General features: G+C 45.4%; 1 protein-coding gene across 1 annotated transcript; it reads right to left on the bottom strand.

The window, feature by feature from the left end:
- Window positions 1–188: 188 nt before the first annotated feature.
- Window positions 189–21,681, bottom strand: LOC141344177 (fizzy-related protein homolog). Its single transcript, XM_073848966.1, has 14 exons — window positions 21,591–21,681; window positions 19,884–19,989; window positions 19,675–19,803; window positions 19,493–19,556; window positions 14,744–14,874; window positions 14,425–14,507; window positions 14,008–14,191; window positions 13,414–13,479; window positions 13,242–13,344; window positions 6,205–6,389; window positions 2,460–2,693; window positions 2,130–2,234; window positions 1,916–2,006; window positions 189–1,116 (listed from the first exon to the last, which is right to left on the bottom strand). The coding sequence occupies exons 2-14, from the start codon at window positions 19,953–19,955 to the stop codon at window positions 1,073–1,075; spliced, it is 1,491 nt and encodes a 496-aa protein (XP_073705067.1). The 5' UTR covers window positions 19,956–19,989; window positions 21,591–21,681; the 3' UTR covers window positions 189–1,072.
- Window positions 21,682–21,821: the final 140 nt, after the last annotated feature.

Below are 21,821 nucleotides of genomic sequence, written 5' to 3'. Positions count from 1 at the left end.
CAAAACTGTTGCTATCAAATTAGAAGAACACAATCCCCTAGAATATCATTATATGCTTAAACATTAGGATTTGTACTCATGGAAATCACTACAGTAGTCAAACCTGTTCATTAGAAGGGGTGTCCAATACTTTTGGCAATATAGTGTATACCAGAACACACACACAATTAAAACACACACACCTTGGGTATGAGGAACATGTTTTTTATTCCTTTTCACTGTTATGAAATCAATATATCTATGTTCTGTTATGTTCTTTTGTGTAGTAGTTTCGTTCTTTGAGGCTGTTTTAGTGATTCAGCCGTTTATGGCACCGAACACTCATCACTCAACACACATCGACTCCAAACCAATAAATAACAAAACTCCACGACAACAAACATCCGTCATTCACGCCGCAGTAAAAACAATAAAAACTCAACCTGATTCAGGAAGCTTGAAAATCATGTAAACACCTGGAGAAAACAATCACCTGAACTCAAATAAAGCTCAGTGTTTCTCATCTGAAGACGTGAATCCCGTCCGATTCTGGAGAAACTACAGGAATCTCCGAGCAGTCGTGACACGATCATCTGAATCAGTCCGTAATCTGAATCAAACGAATTGAGTCAAACGAATCGAATCAAACGAATCGAATGAATCGAGTCAAACGAATCGAACACAATCGCTTCAAACACCCGATTAGCGACTCTGAGGCGTAACGTAAAATGATTTTTTTTAAACTTCTGATTGTAAAAAGCCTCTAAAAGGTTGTTTTTCCCTTAAAAGAAACAAAAGCATCTCTCTATAACAACAACTACATAAGGCTTCAATGATGTTTGACGTAAGGCAGACAGAACAAACAAATCATAATCATCTGTAGAACAATATTAATAATCTGTAAAACGAGAAAGCACAGCGGTGACGTAAAACAATCTCGAATGACACGCGCCGTTATTTGGCAGTAATGACAGTCTCCTAACATCAGACTTCCTGTTCCACCTCCATCACTTCCTGTTGTCAAACAGCACAAGAGGAATTGGGGAGGCCATGTGACTGATGATCAGTTTATTGATTCCTAGGATCACCGTTATTATCGGATCCGTGTGAAGAGATTCAGAACTGATATGGACTCCTGAAGAAACAAAAAACAAGGAAACACATCATTTCCTCTGTGAGCTGAAATTACTGGAACTAATGAGGAGAAATGATAGGATTTGGAAGTTAATAAATGCATGTGCAGATTTCTGCTCTATAACACAGTAATATAAAGTTAGTTACCTTGAACATTTTATTACTTTTCCCAACTCTTTTGTTAATATTTATATGGATAATTCAGGGGTCGTTCACACAGAACTGTTTTTTCATTCCGATGCTCTACTTTGCTATTGTTTTTTGTGTAAACACGCTAGACGGACGTGTCGGATTGCTGCGCTCACGTTTTTGCGGTGTCTCACATGCCAGTGCCGTGTTTTAAGACGCGTGTCAATTTAGAAGAAATCGGAACGTTTACCCGCAGCGCGGCTCAACGCTCCAAAACACTGGACCCAATCAGAACACCCCAGAGGCGGGGCAAGCATCGCAAGCTTTTGTTTGCAGTATGGCATCGGCATGGCAACGGATTTATTTGCAAGTGCACCTGTCTGCAGCCTGCGGATCGAGGCGGGGCTGAATCTGGGGCGGGGCGACACGTGAAGCCCCGCCCCAGATTCAGCCCCGCCTCGATCTGCAGGCTGCAGACAGGGGCTTCTCTTTATTTGAGGCGGAGGAGGCTTTCTTTGCTGCGCTTCTTAAAAACCATTCCTGAGCTCTGCGTCTCACGCTTTTAGATGCGCAGATGTGTTCTGTGTGGACCTCCACTGCATTTTTCACTAAAGCGGTGTGTTTATATCAGTTTCTCATGTGAAGTCATCAGTGTTTGATGTGTCTCTTTACTTCGTTGACCTCATTTTGCTAAAAACGTTCCAGAATCGCAGCGTCTCGTCTCCGGCTCCAGTGACGATGGCTTCTCCATCTGGAGACATGGCCTTAAAATACACAGCAACCACTATCAGCACGACATTAAACTGACCAAACACAGGAACATGACTGGGTAATGTGAACTCATTTGACAGATCTTCTCAACCTCAAACAGGTTAGTGTGATCTTACCAGGTAAAGGACTCTGTAGGAATGACCCGTTAGCTTAGCAACCTGAGTAAGAGACGGATATTTCCACACCAGGATCTGATTCTGAGAATATCCGTGAGTGCTGACCTGCAGACAGACAGACAGCTGTGGTTAACCATCATCTGAGTAATGAGTAAATAAATCCATATCTTAGTGTTCTGCATTTGTTCCATTTTTACTAAATGAAACCCAAAGGAGAAAAAAGCAATATTGCAAAACTAAAAGCAACAACGCAACATTACAAACACATGACTCTGACGGTGCCGGTTTAGCGAAAGAGCTGACGGTGGTTTTGAGGTCAGCAGCACGTACCAGTTCGTTGGTGTGTTTGGACCAGGCCAGGTTGCAGACCTGCGATCCGGTGTCGGTGCACTGCAGCGGTTGACCCGTCAGCGTGTTCCAGAAGCGGATGCAGCGGTCGGCCGTCCCGCCTCCGGACGCCAGCAGCCCGTGTTGATGAGGAGACCAGGCGATGGCTTTGACCGCGGCCAGATGCTCCGTGTACTGCTGCATGGGGAGAACGCTGGAGTGATTCCACACCAACAACTGCAGAGAACCACAGAGACGCCGCTCAGATCTTCTCATCGCTGAGCAAACTTCTTCAAATGACTGACAGCTGAGAAGGTGGAGCTTCACTGGACACTTCAGAACACATTCATGTTTATGCTACAAGCGTGATGTGGTCGCACGTGTGTCTGATGCGGTCGCATGTGTGTCTGATGCGGTCGCACGTGTGTCTGATGTGGTCGCACGTGTGTCTGATGCGGTCGCACGTGTGTCTGATGCGGTCGCGTGTGTGTCTGATGTGGTCGCGTGTGTGTCTGATGTGGTCGCATGCGTTTCTGATGTGGTCGCACGTGTGTCTGATGTGGTCGCATGTTTGTCTGATGTGGTCGCGTGTGTGTCTGATGTGGTCGCGTGTGTGTCTGATGTGGTCGCACGTGTGTCTGATGTGGTCGCATGCGTTTCTGATGTGGTCGCACGTGTGTCTGATGTGGTCGCATGCGTTTCTGATGTGGTCGCACGTGTGTCTGATGTGGTCGCACGCGTGTCTGATGTGGTCGCACGCGTGTCTGATGTGGTCGCACGCGTTTCTGATGTGGTCGCATGTGTGTCTGATGCGGTCGCATGTGTGTCTGATGTGGTCGCATGCGTTTCTGATGTGGTCGCACGTGTGTCTGATGTGGTCGCGTGTTTGTCTGATGTGGTCGCGTGTGTGTCTGATGTGGTCGCGTGTGTGTCTGATGTGGTCGCACGTGTGTCTGATGTGGTCGCATGCGTTTCTGATGTGGTCGCACGTGTGTCTGATGTGGTCGCATGCGTTTCTGATGTGGTCGCACGTGTGTCTGATGTGGTCGCACGCGTGTCTGATGTGGTCGCACGCGTGTCTGATGTGGTCGCATGCGTTTCTGATGTGGTCGCATGTGTGTCTGATGCGGTCGCATGCGTTTCTGATGTGGTCGCACGCGTTTCTGATGTGGTCGCATGTGTGTCTGATGTGGTCGCACGTGTGTCTGATGTGGTCGCATGCGTTTCTGATGTGGTCGCATGCGTTTCTGATGTGGTCGCATGTGTGTCTGATGTGGTCGCATGCGTTTCTGATGTGGTCGCACGCGTTTCTGATGTGGTCGCATGTGTGTCTGATGTGGTCGCATGCGTTTCTGATGTGGTCGCATGTGTGTCTGATGTGGTCGCATGCGTTTCTGATGTGGTCGCACGCGTTTCTGATGTGGTCGCATGTGTGTCTGATGTGGTCGCACGTGTGTCTGATGTGGTCGCATGCGTTTCTGATGTGGTCGCATGCGTTTCTGATGTGGTCGCATGTGTGTCTGATGTGGTCGCATGCGTTTCTGATGTGGTCGCACGCGTTTCTGATGTGGTCGCACGTGTGTCTGATGTGGTCGCATGCGTTTCTGATGTGGTCGCACGCGTTTCTGATGTGGTCGCATGTGTGTCTGATGTGGTCGCACGTGTGTCTGATGTGGTCGCACGCGTTTCTGATGTGGTCGCATGTGTGTCTGATGTGGTCGCACGTGTGTCTGATGCGGTCGCATGCGTGTCTGATGTGGTCGCATGTGTGTCTGATGTGGTCGCATGCGTTTCTGATGTGGTCGCACGCGTTTCTGATGTGGTCGCATGTGTGTCTGATGTGGTCGCACGTGTGTCTGATGTGGTCGCATGCGTTTCTGATGTGGTCGCATGCGTTTCTGATGTGGTCGCATGTGTGTCTGATGTGGTCGCATGCGTTTCTGATGTGGTCGCACGCGTTTCTGATGTGGTCGCACGTGTGTCTGATGTGGTCGCATGCGTTTCTGATGTGGTCGCACGCGTTTCTGATGTGGTCGCATGTGTGTCTGATGTGGTCGCACGTGTGTCTGATGTGGTCGCATGCGTTTCTGATGTGGTCGCATGCGTTTCTGATGTGGTCGCATGTGTGTCTGATGTGGTCGCACGTGTGTCTGATGTGGTCGCACGCGTGTCTGATGTGGTTGCAGGCGTTTCTGATGCGGTCGCATGCGTTTCTGATGTGGTCGCACGTGTGTCTGATGCGGTCGCACGTGTGTCTGATGCGGTCGCACGTGTGTCTGATGTGGTCGCATGCGTTTCTGATGTGGTCGCATGCGTTTCTGATGCGGTCGCATGTGTGTCTGATGCGGTCGCGTGTGTGTCTGATGTGGTCGCGTGTGTGTCTGATGTGGTCGCATGCGTTTCTGATGTGGTCGCGTGTGTGTCTGATGTGGTCGCACGTGTGTCTGATGCGGTCGCATGTGTGTCTGATGCGGTCGCACGTGTGTCTGATGTGGTCGCATGCGTTTCTGATGTGGTCGCATGCGTTTCTGATGCGGTCGCATGTGTGTCTGATGCGGTCGCACGTGTGTCTGATGCGGTCGCATGTGTGTCTGATGCGGTCGCACGCGTGTCTGATGTGGTCGCGTGTGTGTCTGATGTGGTCGCACGTGTGTCTGATGCGGTCGCACGTGTGTCTGATGCGGTCGCGTGTGTGTCTGATGCGGTCGCATGCGTTTCTGATGTGGTCGCGTGTGTGTCTGATGTGGTCGCATGCGTTTCTGATGTGGTCGCATGTGTGTCTGATGTGGTCGCATGCGTTTCTGATGTGGTCGCATGCGTTTCTGATGCGGTCGCATGTGTGTCTGATGTGGTCGCATGCGTTTCTGATGTGGTCGCATGCGTTTCTGATGCGGTCGCATGTGTGTCTGATGCGGTCGCACGTGTGTCTGATGCGGTCGCATGTGTGTCTGATGCGGTCGCACGCGTGTCTGATGTGGTCGCGTGTGTGTCTGATGTGGTCGCACGTGTGTCTGATGCGGTCGCACGTGTGTCTGATGCGGTCGCATGTGTGTCTGATGCGGTCGCACGTGTGTCTGATGCGGTCGCATGTGTGTCTGATGCGGTCGCACGCGTGTCTGATGTGGTCGCGTGTGTGTCTGATGTGGTCGCACGTGTGTCTGATGCGGTCGCACGTGTGTCTGATGCGGTCGCGTGTGTGTCTGATGCGGTCGCATGCGTTTCTGATGTGGTCGCGTGTGTGTCTGATGTGGTCGCATGCGTTTCTGATGTGGTCGCATGTGTGTCTGATGTGGTCGCATGCGTTTCTGATGTGGTCGCATGCGTTTCTGATGCGGTCGCATGTGTGTCTGATGTGGTCGCATGCGTTTCTGATGTGGTCGCATGCGTTTCTGATGCGGTCGCATGTGTGTCTGATGCGGTCGCACGTGTGTCTGATGCGGTCGCATGTGTGTCTGATGCGGTCGCACGCGTGTCTGATGTGGTCGCGTGTGTGTCTGATGTGGTCGCACGTGTGTCTGATGCGGTCGCACGTGTGTCTGATGCGGTCGCGTGTGTGTCTGATGCGGTCGCATGCGTTTCTGATGTGGTCGCGTGTGTGTCTGATGTGGTCGCATGCGTTTCTGATGTGGTCGCATGTGTGTCTGATGTGGTCGCATGCGTTTCTGATGCGGTCGCACGTGTGTCTGATGTGGTCGCATGCGTGTCTGATGTGGTCGGTGATGAAGCGTTTCGGACCCCATCTACGCACCTTGTTGTCGTTTCCTCCGGAGGCCAGCAGCTGGTGGTCGGTGCTCCACTTCAGTCCGCACACTTCCTGTCTGTGACCCTGCAGGCGGCGTTCGGACTGCAGCGGCGGCGCTCTGATGTCCCGCTGCAGGATCAGACGATCCCTGCTCCCCGACGACAGCTGATCCACGTTCCACGCCAGCGCACCTGACACACGCCACAACCGCCGCTTGATGTTAACTTTTCTGGGGCTAGTGGTTTTCCAAAATGACTAGCCACTCAGCATTTTCACTGGCCACAATTTTGTGGTTGTATTTTATATGACTAAAGTTACTGCGTACTAAATTTATTTCAGTTGAGTTCTTGATCTTTTTTTTAAAGGGCATTTTCCCTAGCCGTATTAAATGCATGCGTCATCTTTCATTTCAAATTCTTATATTTTGTTAATAATTTTACTTCATTTAATAAGACACTACAGGGCTGTTACCAATCAAATGAAATCGGTACTAAAGGAACTCCACTTTTTTTGGAAATAGGCTCATTCTCCAACTCCCCCCCCGAGTTAATAAGTTGAGTTTTACCGTTTTGAAATCCATTCAGCTGTTCTCCTGTTCTGGCGATATCACTTTTACGGTGTGTTCACACGGGGCGCAAGTGTCAACGCTTCCCATTGACTTTGAATGGGTGACGTCAAGCTTTGCCGAAAGGAATTGTGGATCCGTCGGCGGCGCTTCACTCGCGTTGCTCGCGACAGAAGTTGAGAAATTTTCAACTTCTGCCGCGAGCAACGCCAGTGAAGCGCCGCGTCAGCCAATCAGATCGCTCTATGCAAATACAGTGGCCAGGCGGCAGCCAATCACGTTCATCCTGTTCAAGAGCAGCATTTCATTGGCTGACGCTGCTATGACCATAAACATCAGCCACGCCTTCCGTTAAGCGTTGACGCTTGCGCCCCGTGTGAACACACCGTTAGCATAGCTTAGCATAGATCATTGAATCCTATTAGACCAATAGCATCGCGTTCAAAAATGAGCAACGAGTTTCCATATTTGTTGTATTTAAAACTTGACTCTTCTGTAGTTATATCGTGGACTAAGACCGGTGGAAATGCAAAGCTGCATTCAAAGCTGCTTTCTAGACTGATAAGATTAGGAGCTACACTTCCATTCCGGCGTAATAGTCAAGGAAGTTTGCTGCTGTAATATGGCCAAAGCAGGCGGAGTATTATCAGAAATGGGTTCCCAGCTAGTTTAGCATTTGCACATGTGCTGCGTGGTATTACTGCGCCTGCTTCGGCCATATTACGGCAGCAAACTTCCTTGACTATTACGCCGGAATGGGAGTGTAGTTCCTAATCTTATCAGCCTAGAAAGTTGAAGCTTTGCATTTCCACCGATCTTAGTCCACGATATAACTACAGAAGAGTCAAGTTTTAAACAGGACAAATATGGAAACTCGTTGGTCATTTTTGAACGCGATGCTATTAGTCTAATAGGATTCAATGATCTATGCTAAGCTATGCTAAAAGTGATATCGCCAGAACAGGAGAACGGCTGAATGGATTTCAAAACGGAAAAACTCAACTTATTAACTCGGGGGGAGTTGGAGAATGAGCCTATTTCCAGAAAAAGTGGAGTGTTCCTTTAACGAAACTGATCCTTCCACTGCAGAAAAAACAGAAGCAGCTGAAGTAGCATTTAGATGCATTCACACACGTTTAATGAAGCTTAAATGTAGCATGAAAGAAAAAAAATGTTTATATAAAAATGTAAAAAAAAAAAAAAAAGCTAAGATAAGCTACTTTTAAATATGAAAGTAAACCTTATGCCTTCAAATAATTTGTTTTGATTCACTCAAGAACGAAGCAAGTCTTTATGAATGGACCGCCGAATCATTCACCAGCGAAACGCCGCTGTATGTTGCTCAGAGAGGTGGACTTTTCTGCTGTGATCTTTGTTTTGAACTATTTTAACCAAAAAAAAACTGTCAACACTGACAATATTGTACTAAAATGTATATTAAAGGTGCAATAGGTGACATTTTTTGTTATGGTGGTTGAAGGTCTCTTCACATCCTGATAGCAATCATGAAGTTAAGTGGTCTAAATGTATTTATGTGTGTTTAAAGGTGCCATAGAATGCATTGAGAGAATATTTTAAATTGTTCTCTGATATCTACATAGAAGGTATATGGCATAGGAAATAGGATACACTAATCTCACGATACGATACGATACACGATATTCAGCTCACGATACGATATATATCACGATATTTTGCCAACGATACGATTCGATTCGATTCGATATTATTCGATACTATTCTATATAATTAGATACACGTACATCATTTTCTGATAGATTTAAAAGAGACAGAGTGATTTTGGTGACATCTTGTAAGTGTTTTCATTAATTGAAATAAACTCAAAAAACATCAGACAGCTTGCAAAATAAGTGCTGGACAAAATTAATCAAAGATGTGTTGAGAAAATTAGTTCCATTTATTGAAACAGTGCAAACTGCAGCTTACAAGCCTTTGAAAAGTAAATAAAATGCAATATTGCAATTTGCAAATAAAGGGATAGTTCACCCAAAAATGAAAATTTGATGTTTATCTGCTTACCCCCAGGGCATCCAAGATGTAGGTGACTTCGTTTCCTCAGCAGAACACAAACGAAGATTTTTAACTCAAACCGGTGCAGTCTGATAGTCATATAATGGCAGTGGATGGGCACCAAACCTTTAAAAGTAAGCAAAAACATGCACAGACAAATCCAAATTACACCCTGCGGCTCGTGACGATACATTGATGTCCTAAGACACGAAACGATCGGTTTTTGTGAGAAACTGAACAGTATTTATATCATTTTTACCTTTAATACACAGCCACGTCCATCTGTCCTGAGCACGAGCTTTGAATGCGGCTCGTCACGAGTGAACGCGCTCTGAAGTAGAATACGCAAACGCCGGAAGGGGAAATCGGTTAAAAGTCCCGCATGAGTTTGCGCAAGCAGATGTAATCTTTTAGCTTTAAATTGGTTTGAACAATCAGGATAAGCGCAAGTAATTACCATTTTGAATAGCGGCTATACCCACAGTCTGTGTGCACTGTGGAAACAACGAGTGTCGTATACACGCCACAGATCGCTTCCGGTGTTTGCGTATTCTACTTCAGAGCGCGTTCACATGTGACGATCCGAAAGCTAACCTTCTGCTCAGGACAGATGGACGTGGCTGTGTGTCAAAGGTAAAAAATGATACAAATACTGTTCAGTTTCCCACAAAAACCGATCGTTTCGTGTTTTAGGACATCAGTGTATCGTCACGAGCCGCAGGGTGTAATTTGGATTTGTCTGTGTGTGCTTCTCTTTCCTCTAAAGATTTGGTAACCATTGACTGCCATTATTAGACTTCACCGGTTTTTGTTACACTGCAAAAAATGCTTTTCTAGCTTAGATTTTTTTGTCTTGTTTCCAGCCAAAATATCTAAAAATTCTTAAATCAAGAAGGATTTTCTAGACAAGTAAAAATTATTTTCTTGTTTTCAGAAAAAACTAGTCAAAATTAAGTGAGTTTTTGCTTAGAACAAGCAAAATAATCTGCCAATGGGGTAAGAAAAAAAATCTTATTTCAAACAGAAAACAAGATTATTTTTCTTACCCCATTGGCAGATTGTTTTGCTTGTTTCAAGAAAAAATGCATTTAATTTTGACCTTTTTTTCTGAAAACTAGACAATAATTTTTACTCATCTAGAAAATTTTTCTCGATTTAAGAATTTGTAGATATTTTGGCTGGAAACAAGACAAAAAGTCTAAGCTAGAAAAGCATTTTTTGCAGTGTAAAAATCTTCGTTTGTGTTCTGCTGAGAAAACAAAGTCACCTACATCTTGGATGCCCTGGGGGTAGACAAATAAACATCAAATTATATATAAAGGGATCCGTTTAAGCAGGCGGGTGCTGGATTTATATTCGCCGTCATTCTCTGAATATCCTCGCTCTGACTTGGTAAACAGGAAGAGGTAGACATCTGCGTCTGTGTAAAGTTAGTACGGGTAACTTGCTCTACAGCAACACTAGCGGCTGGCTGACCAAATCGCTCTTCCTGCAACGCGAACAGGGGTAAACAAGACGGGGGATTAGAATGGGACGTATGTATCGATACTCGCGGCTAAAAAATCGATACTTTAAAAAAAAAAAAAAATATCGATTTATATCGCAGAATCGATAAAATCCTCCAGCCCTAATAGGAAAGGGCAAAAAATCTCCACAAATGGTTTTACAGCTCCATTTACAACCCTAGGATTTGCCCCTAGAATGAAATGCTCTGTTTTTGCCTTTTGCTCTGATTGGCTGTTTCACAGAGCTCAATAGCTGGCACATGGATAAAAATATATATTTAATTAGGAGCTCTAGCCGCTTTTAATATGCGGTTTGTTGAATCTGGCGTTTTGAATCGCCGACATTTTAGTCTCATGATGCTCATACTGTGAGGCATGTGCTCTGTGTAACGTTACAATGCAGAGGCAGTGCTTCCTACCACACAAGTTGAGCTGCTCGTCTGTGATTCTCCAGATCTGTAAATCATTGGCCATCATCAGGCAGTTATTTCTCCATCATTCACCATCATCAGCGCAGCATCTCTCTGTTTATGTGGGAAGTGAAATCCTACGTATTGCAATGTAACAGGCTAGTGCTAGCATTAAGCTAACCGTGTCCCTTCAGTGACTCGCCTTGGAGGCGTAACTATTAACGATCTCGGGAAAGTTTGGTAACAGTCGGTGTTATGTTGGAATTGACCTATTTTTCGGTGGTCTTTTGCAAATACTAGATTTATATAAGAAGGGGGAAATGGTGGTGTTTGAGACTCATGGGATGTCATGTCCATGTACTGAACTCTTATTATTTAACTATGCCAAGGTAAATTCAATTTTCCATTCTATGGCACCTTTAAATATTCTGTGGAAGGCATAGGACCAAGAAATGTTCGTCCAATCAAAACATTACGACAGACTGTCCTACCTGCCTGTCAACATATGTATCTGCATGTATGTTTGCACAGACAGCATTTGCCATCAGTGCGTTCAACATACGCTGTGCAGACAGAGCGAGAATGGCAGGCAAACATCCACCACTTGATCTTCTTTCCTGGAATAGTAATACTTTTGCTAACTGCGCTATAAAGTGTTCTCACGGTTAATGACGTGATGCTGTAACGGCCACTAGAGCGCTTTCAGTGCTATCAGGCTAAAGTTAGCATTTCCTAAGACCTCCTTTTGCACTTTTGTTTGAGCTCTTGTATAAAATCAAATTTACAGTTGTGGTTTTCAGGGAAAATTGCACTCTCTTGGTCATGTCACGTTGCTTAACAATTAGTTGTCTGGTCGGGCAAGAAAAATTATTTTTCACTTGCCTCTTTAAAAAATCCACTTGTTCCACAAGCATTAACGTTGAGCTCTGTTATAAAATCCAACCAAGTGTTTAGTGGGAGTGACCGTGTTTCCAGCCACTGCTCAAATTCACCAACATTTGGAGGATGTTAAAGGTGTGACATTGACCTAAAGTGTGTTGAATCATGAGTGTGAACGTACCTTGCATATCTCATCTCGGTTTGTGTCCTGGGGTTAGTTAGCCGATGCTCACAACAGGTTGTCAATGAGAGTCAATAGGGCTTCGGAGTAGCCATGTAAATAAATCACTGTGTTATAGGGGTTGCACCAATTAATCGTCTAGTCAACTAGTCCACTTTAATGCTCTGCCATGACGCTTTAAGCTTGACGTCGACTAGTCGCTGGTCCTATAGAGGGCGCAACAGGATAAGAAGTCTTTGAATTCGACATTTACGCTTTGTGAAAACAGCTAAAATAATAGATAAACGCACACTCCGAAAGCGCTCCACAACACGTGAGTATACCATCTTGATGTTTAAAACTGAACAAGAGAATGCACGTTTTAAACAGCTTGTTGTAATTGTCGTTCTAATCTAATGCACTGCTGCGTTGTAACGCACACACATAGGCTACAGACAGTAGCTCGCCCTACGTCACGTGCAGAATTCAAAAGCGCGGTGGGGAAATGAATTGTCAACACTGTTCCATGATTTCTGGCTAATATAGCTTAGAAACTGAAAAGTTCTAGCATATATTTCTTAGTAATTCAAACCCACAGCTTTATTATTAGGCTAGTAGAGAGACGCTGCCAGGTAGAATTAATTCACACACGCAATCGCTCTCTCCCTAATGACTTTATATAAATGTAATCAGTGCTACTTTATCTGCCGATTTAGAACGAGCAGAAATCTGTGAGAAATATAACGACCCAAAGACAAAATAACTGATTGGTTACTGATTATACTGATTAGCAAAGTATTATAGGAACAATAGCCATGTAGGCAGCGCTGTGTCATAGCTGTGCACGAGGTGATTGAGTCTCAGCTCAAGGTTTAAGTGTTTTTGTTCAATAATGACATCATAAGCGACTAGTCGACGTCGACTTTTAAAACGAGACATTGAGAACTCAGAAAAAGCACCGGTAGTTTATTTACGAGAAGATTTATACAGACAGTACCGGCCGCCGCCATCTTGAATTTAGTCACGATAAGTCGAGTGTCGAGCAGGAAGGAACTTATCAGGTTATCAGGTTGTAGTTCCTTCCTGCTCGACACTCGACTTATCGTGACTAAATTCAAGATGGCGGCGGCCGGTACTGTCTGTATAAATCTTCTCGTAAATAAACTACCGGTGCTTTTTCTGAGTTCTCAATGTCTCGTTTTAAATGTCAGGGCCCTTGGAAGTCTACCAATGAAGTGTGGAGCTACTTTGTGCCTCGTAAATGGCATAACACAGTGATTTATTTACATGGCTACTCCGATGCCCTGTTGACTCTCATTGACAACCTGTTGTTAGCATCGGCTAACTGACCCCAGATTTCGGTCTGCTGGACACAAACCGAGATGAGATATGCAAGGTACGTTCACACTCGGTTAATGTCAAGCCCTGATGACAACACACGCATGCAGACAGCAGTCAGCGGACACACAAGAGCAAAAGCGCCTCACACTCACCCACACGAGCCGTATGACCCTCCAGCACCGACAGCTTCTTCCCCGCCGCCGCGTCCCAGATCTGCACCAGGCCTTTATGAGTGCCCACCGCCACCAGATTCCCCTGAAACACACGCCACCGTCAGAATCACACGCAAAACTGCGGCACACGCGTGTCACGTGCTTCACTCACTCGCTCCGACCAGCCCACAGACGTCACCGAGTCTCCTTCCACCGACAGATCGCATAACCGCGTCACCTGCGCAAACCAAACACACGCCTGCGTTACTCAGATCAGTCAGTGACAGACATGTGTTCCTCTGTTATTTGGATGTTCACTGCTCAGTGCATTTTAAATATCTTTAAAAACAACCAAACAATTGGTTCTATTGATGGTTCTTGAGATGTATTCCTCTGCGTTTACTGAATCTACAGCAGCATCGAATGAAGTCAAGTGTGAGCTGAATGTGACGAAGAACCGCAACAAAATCAGACAGAAATGATCACACACAGCAGCAAACCAGAGTCTTCCGCTTCTGAGACCAAAATCACTGTAATTACTGACTGATTCTTCATATAATAATGCAGTCCAAAATACTTAAATATGCAGCCCAAAAATAACCCTGTTTTATTTTTAATTAGTTTTCTTTCAAACTGAATGTGGAATCAGAACCAGACCTAAATTCATTAATCAAGACACACTGCAAATTCACTCAGATGAACATTGATTAACACAGAATGAACCAGTCTGACCAATCAAGGACCAGATAAACAGTCAGACACACACCTGGCTGGTGCAGGCGCTCCACAGGTAGACGCAGGTCCCGAGGCCCACGCTCAACACGTTTAATGAGGACCAGTCCACCAGGTTCAGATAGAAGTCGTCCTGCAGCTCCGGAGCGTCCAGCACTTTAAACGGGATCTTGGAGATCTTCCTCGTCGGTTTGCGTGGAGAACGCAACAACTTCTGACTGAACACACACAAAACAGCCGATAAACTGGGTATCTGACAAAAACACACCATTTTTAGCACCATTCAGAATATTTGCATTAATATTATTTTCATGATACTTCAGCACATTTACTTATGCTGACTGAAAATAATGTCACAAAACAAAACAAAGGTACTACAAACAGGACTCATTTTTAATGACTTTAAATACACATCTACACTCGTATCGCAGTCTGTGACTGACACACTCACCTGTTACTGCTGACGGGCGACAGAGAGTACGGCGACACGCTGTTCCCGTCATCAGGGAGAGAACGCTTGGCACTCAGAGAATACTGCAGCACACACACACACACACACACACACACACACACACACACGTCAAAACATCACAATACTGCACATTCACACAGAAGATACTGTGACAACAGCTATAGAGCTGGAAAAAAGGTGACTTCAGCAGAAAAGGAGGAGGCAGAGTCTAGTAAAATATTATGAAGTTCAACTGTGAGTGAGACCAGCAGGAGACATGAGACAGACGGACAGAATGACAGACTGAAGGTTCGCTCACGCTAAACAGTCTCCTCTTCTCAGGTGTGGACGGCTGCAGTCTCCGGTCTTCAGTCTGTGGATCCTGCACCTTCTCTATTCCTGCACCCAACAGCTCATTCTTCAGCAGCGCCGAATATGCCAGACCGTCCGCTGCAGAGACAGACACATCAGAGAGACAGACACATCAGAGACAGACAGACACATCAGAGACAGACAGACACATTACAGACAGACACATCAGAGACAGACAGACACATCAGAGAGAGACACATCAGAAACAGACACATCAGAGACAGACACATCAGAGAGAGAGACAGACACATCAGAGAGACAGACAGACACATCAGAGAGAGACACATCAGAAACAGACACATCAGAGACAGACAGACACATTACAGACAGACACATCAGAGACAGACACATCAGAGACAGACACATCAGAGAGACAGACAGACACATCAGAGACAGACACATCAGAGAGAGAGACAGACACATCAGAGAGACAGACAGACACATCAGAGACAGACACATCAGAGAGACAGACAGACACATCAGAAACAGACACATCAGAGACAGACAGACACATTACAGACAGACACATCAGAAACAGACACATCAGAGACAGACAGACACATTACAGACAGACACATCAGAGAGACAGACAGACACATCAGAGACAGACACATCAGAGAGACAGACAGACACATCAGAGACAGACACATCAGAGACAGACAGACACATCAGAGAGACAGACAGACACATCAGAGAGACAGACAGACACATCAGAGACAGACACATCAGAGAGACAGACAGACACATCAGAGACAGACACATCAGAGAGACAGACAGACACATCAGAGACAGACACATCAGAGAGACAGACAGACACATCAGAGACAGACAGACACATCAGAGACAGACACATCAGAGACAGACAGACACATCAGAGACAGACACACACATCAGAGACAGAGACATCAGAGACAGACAGACACATCAGAGACAGACAGACACATTACAGACAGACACATCAGAGAGACAGACAGACACATCAGAGACAGACAGACACATCAGAGACAGACAGACACATTACAGACAGACACATTACAGACAGACACATCAGAGAGACAGACAGACACATCAGAGACAGACACATCAGAGACAGACACATCAGAGACAGATAGACAGACACATCAGAGACAGATAGACAGACACATCAGAGACAGACACATCAGAGACAGATAGACAGACACATCAGAGACAGACAGACACATCAGAGACAGACACATCAGAGACAGACAGACACATCAGAGACAGACACATCAGAGACAGATAGACACATCAGAGACAGACACATCAGAGACAGACAGACACATCAGAGACAGACAGACACATCAGAGACAGACACATCAGAGACAGATAGACAGACACATCAGAGACAGACAGACACACACACACATCAGAGACAGACACATCAGAGACAGACAGACACATCAGAGACAGACACATCAGAGACAGATAGACACATCAGAGACAGACAGACACATCAGAGACAGACACATCAGAGACAGACAGACACATCAGAGACAGACAGACACATCAGAGACAGACACATCAGAGACAGATAGACAGACAGACACATCAGAGACAGACAGACACATCAGAGACAGACAGACACATCAGAGACAGACACATCAGAGACAGACACATCAGAGACAGACAGACACATCAGAGACAGACAGACACATCAGAGACAGACAGACACACACATCAGAGACAGACAGACACATCAGAGACAGACACATCAGAGACAGACACATCAGAGACAGACAGACACATCAGAGACAGACACATCAGAGACAGACAGACACATCAGAGACAGATAGACAGACACATCAGAGACAGACAGACACATCAGAGACAGACACATCAGAGACAGATAGACAGACACATCAGAGACAGACAGACACATCAGAGACAGACACATCAGAGACAGACACACACATCAGAGACAGACACATCAGAGACAGACAGACACATCAGAGACAGACACATCAGAGACAGACACATCAGAGACAGACACACACATCAGAGACAGACACACACATCAGAGACAGACACATCAGAGACAGACACATCAGAGACAGACAGACAGACACATCAGAGACAGACACATCAGAGACAGACACACACATCAGAGACAGACACATCAGAGACAGACACACACATCAGAGACAGACACATCAGAGACAGACACATCAGAGACAGACAGACAGACACATCAGAGACAGACACACACATCAGAGACAGACACATCAGAGACAGACACATCAGAGACAGACAGACACATCAGAGACAGACACATCAGAGACAGACACATCAGAGACAGACACACACATCAGAGACAGACACACACATCAGAGACAGACACATCAGAGACAGACACATCAGAGACAGACAGACAGACAGACAGACACACACATCAGAGACAGATAGACAGACACATCAGAGACAGACAGACACATCAGAGACAGACACATCAGAGACAGATAGACAGACACATCAGAGACAGACAGACACATCAGAGACAGACAGACACATCAGAGACAGACACATCAGAGACAGACACATCAGAGACAGACAGACACATCAGAGACAGACACATCAGAGACAGACAGACACATCAGAGACAGATAGACAGACACATCAGAGACAGATAGACAGACACATCAGAGACAGACACATCAGAGACAGATAGACAGACACATCAGAGACAGACAGACACATCAGAGACAGACACATCAGAGACAGATAGACAGACACATCAGAGACAGACACACACATCAGAGACAGACACATCAGAGACAGACAGACACATCAGAGACAGACAGACACATCAGAGACAGACACATCAGAGACAGACACACACATCAGAGACAGACACATCAGAGACAGACACATCAGAGACAGACACACACATCAGAGACAGACACATCAGAGACAGACACACACATCAGAGACAGACACATCAGAGACAGACACATCAGAGACAGACAGACACATCAGAGACAGATAGACAGACACATCAGAGACAGACAGACACATCAGAGACAGACACATCAGAGACAGACACACACACATCAGAGACAGACACATCAGAGACAGACACATCAGAGACAGACAGACACATCAGAGACAGACACATCAGAGACAGACAGACACATCAGAGACAGATAGACAGACACATCAGAGACAGATAGACAGACACATCAGAGACAGACACATCAGAGACAGATAGACAGACACATCAGAGACAGACAGACACATCAGAGACAGACACATCAGAGACAGATAGACAGACACATCAGAGACAGACACACACATCAGAGACAGACACATCAGAGACAGACAGACACATCAGAGACAGACAGACACATCAGAGACAGACACATCAGAGACAGACACACACATCAGAGACAGACACATCAGAGACAGACACATCAGAGACAGACACACACATCAGAGACAGACACATCAGAGACAGACACATCAGAGACAGACACACACATCAGAGACAGACACATCAGAGACAGACACATCAGAGACAGACAGACACATCAGAGACAGACAGACACATCAGAGACAGACACATCAGAGACAGATAGACAGACACATCAGAGACAGACAGACACATCAGAGACAGACACATCAGAGACAGACAGACAGGAGGACTCTGAGTCACATGTGAGTCTGTCGTCATGGTAACCGGACCCTCGTGAGGAAGGTCACATTCAGATGTTTGTGGTGAAAGGCAGAAGTGAACGGCCTTGGATTTTTCCCATTCATTTCTCCTCAAGGATTTGAAAACACTGAGACGTGAACCAAACCTCTGAGAACATTACGATCATTACAATCACAGGACTGTGGACATGAATGAAACCGTCCATGATGCACTGCTTTACCATAAATGACACGCAATGTGAAATTCATGACAAAAACGCAATGCTTCCTGGGAGCGGCTGAGCGCTGCTGAGGATTATGGGTAGGGTTAGTTTTTGAAAAGGAGCATGATTTTTTTTCTGAATGAAGCTGAAATCTCACTGACTTCATCTGAGTGCGTCTGTAGAAAGGTTTATGTGTTATTGTTATAAATCAGCTTCACTGTTCATCAGACACTAACCGTTCATCACTAGATGCCAACAATAATATGTGACCCTGGACCACAAAACCAGTCATAAGGTTAAATTTTACAACGATGTACAGAGATGTATCATATGAAAGCTCAATAAATAAGCTTTCTATTGATATATGGTTTGTTAGGATAGAATAATATTTGGCCGAGTTACATCTATTTGAAAATCTGGAATCTGAGGGTGCAAAAAAATCAAAATACTGAGAAAATCACCTTTAAAGTTGTCCAAATTAAGTTCTTAACAATGCATATTACTAATCAAAAATTACATTTTGATATATTTATAGTAGGAATTTTACAAAAAATCTTCATGGAACATGATCTTTACTTAATTTCCTAATGATTTTTGGCATAAAAGAAAAATCAATAATTTTGACCCATACAATGTATTTTTGGCTATTGCTACAAATATACCCCAGCGACTTAAGACTGGTTTTGTGGTCCAGGGTCACATATAATCGAATACATTCAGTATTCAGTGGAACAAATGAGTAACGATTCAGTCACTGATTAAACACTAATGTAAATAGTGACCCAAATCTGTGTCTGAAACTCCAAACACGAGACTGACGTCACCTTTGCTGTTGTCTGACGTGCCGTCTTTGGTCTTCCTGTTCTGATTCTGCGACTTTTCATTCTCCTGCAGAAGTCAACAAGAAGACAAGAGTAAATAAAATCAGTAACGCGTCTGCGGACTGGCGAGCCATGATTGGACGTGACAAGATGACTGAGGCCGTGATTGGCCGGAGCTGACTCACGTTGATGCGGTGGAAGTTGACGCTCCAGTTGGCTCCGGCGCGGGACGGGATGAACCGGTCTCCGTGTTTACTGGGCGAGGACAGCGGCGAGTTTGTGGGGGTCAAGGAACGCATGACCTCTGTGACTCTCTGCAGAAAACACACGATTAGTACATCAGCAGATCTGATCAAGACTTCAACTTAAACACATCCAGTCAAACTCAACGTACGATGGGACTGCCAGAGTTGTCATTCTGTATGTTGATCTGTCGTAAAAGCCGGCTCTCGTAGTCCTGGTCCATGACTGAATGAGATCAGAGCAGCTGTAGTGTGTTCCTGTGGAGAGAAACTCTCATGAGTCATCAGACCAGACCAGACCAGATCAGATCAGACCAGACCAGAGATCATGAGTCATCAGACCAGACCAGATCAGATCAGACCAGAGATCATGAGTCATCAGACCAGACCAGACCAGACCAGATCAGACCAGAGATCATGAGTCATCAGACCAGACCAGACCAGATCAGACCAGACCAGAGATCATGAGTCATCAGACCAGACCAGACCAGAGATCATGAGTCATCAGACCAGACCAGATCAGATCAGACCAGACCAGAGATCATGAGTCATCAGACCAGACCAGACCAGATCAGACCAGACCAGAGATCATGAGTCATCAGACCAGACCAGACCAGAGATCATGAGTCATCAGACCAGACCAGATCAGATCAGACCAGACCAGAGATCATGAGTCATCAGACCAGACCAGATCAGATCAGACCAGACCAGAGATCATGAGTCATCAGACCAGACCAGACCAGAGATCATGAGTCATCAGACCAGACCAGACCAGACCAGACCAGACCAGAGATCATGAGTCATCAGACCAGACCAGACCAGATCAGATCAGACCAGACCAGAGATCATGAGTCATCAGACCAGACCAGACCAGATCAGATCAGACCAGACCAGAGATCATGAGTCATCAGACCAGACCAGATCAGATCAGATCAGACCAGAGATCATGAGTCATCAGACCAGACCAGACCAGATCAGACCAGAGATCATGAGTCATCAGACCAGACCAGACCAGATCAGATCAGACCAGACCAGAGATCATGAGTCAGGACACGACACTAACGTTTCACACACCTGCTTCAGCACATTATCAATATAAGAGCACTGAAATCTACTACACACATCTCAGAACAACAAGATGCTTTCCTAATGAAGATGAAGATGATGATGATGAGCATGAGTAATGAACACAGCAGTAATGTAGAGGTTTCTTCTCAAAACACGATCTGTTGGTTCATTCTCACTGGTCAGGAATACTCAAGAATCATCAGAAACACCTGATTCAACCTCATCTGATCAAACAGAGCTGAGTCTGATCACAGAAACACAGATGAGCTGCTGTGGGTCAGAATCAGGTCATTTTCTCCTCAACCACCGGATCACTGATGTTAGTCACTTCAATCTGCAAAAACACTCTAATCGTGAGTGAAACTAAAGATGACCCTATGACATACAAACAGACAAACATATAATGACACAGAATGATGAGAGATGAATGAAGAAAGGTGTGCTAGATCAGTCATGAACACAGAGGAGTCTGTCAGGAGCAGAAGATGAGTTAATTCTGACAGAAATCACAAACACACTGCAGATGAGCTGATTATACACCAGCAGACTGATCTCGATCATGATCATATACCCTGGTGTTTACGAGCTGACTGTGTTCCCTCCAAATAAACCATTATACATATCAAGAAACAGACTATTATTCCGGTGTTTCTGCTGTTAGTTGTGAGTGTTTGACTGAAGTCTCGAGCGCTATAACGCGTCATGAAACCGCTATAACGGATGAAAAGGCTCGTCTTTACGATAAAAGACCCCTGACAGATGATCAATAAATGAAAAGTTTAAGTTCATACCGGATTTATGGCTTTAATTCCTTAAAACGAGCCGGTTGTGCGCGACAGTTTGCGCCAGGACAGCTGCTTGTTGTCCTTCCACCGCGAGGCATCACGGGTAATGTGACGCTGACGTCATTGTTTTCATTCGCAAGATGCGATTCTGTTGTCATGGACACGGAAGGCGGAAGCAACAAAAGTATCTTTTTAAAATGTTATTTCTGAATTTGCAGCGTTATAAACGTGTGATAA

The sequence above is a fragment of the Garra rufa genome, chromosome 10 (genome assembly GCF_049309525.1).
Source record: "Garra rufa chromosome 10, GarRuf1.0, whole genome shotgun sequence".
NCBI classification, from domain to species: Eukaryota; Metazoa; Chordata; class Actinopteri; order Cypriniformes; family Cyprinidae; genus Garra; species Garra rufa.
Note: the sequence above shows the minus strand (reverse complement) of the source record. Positions and strands in the feature narration are given on the sequence as shown.

Excerpts from the sequence above, each read along its gene's own strand:
- LOC141344177 (XM_073848966.1), bottom strand. The coding sequence starts at position 19,955 with ATGGACCAGGACTACGAGAGCCGGCTTTTACGACAGATCAACATACAG. Across the intron at positions 14,192-14,424 it reads TCGCCCGTCAGCAGTAACAG|TCAGAAGTTGTTGCGTTCTC; the intron begins GTGAGTGTGTCA and ends GTGTGTGTTCAG. Across the intron at positions 13,480-14,007 it reads GGAGCGCCTGCACCAGCCAG|GTGACGCGGTTATGCGATCT; the intron begins GTGTGTGTCTGA and ends TGGTTTGCGCAG.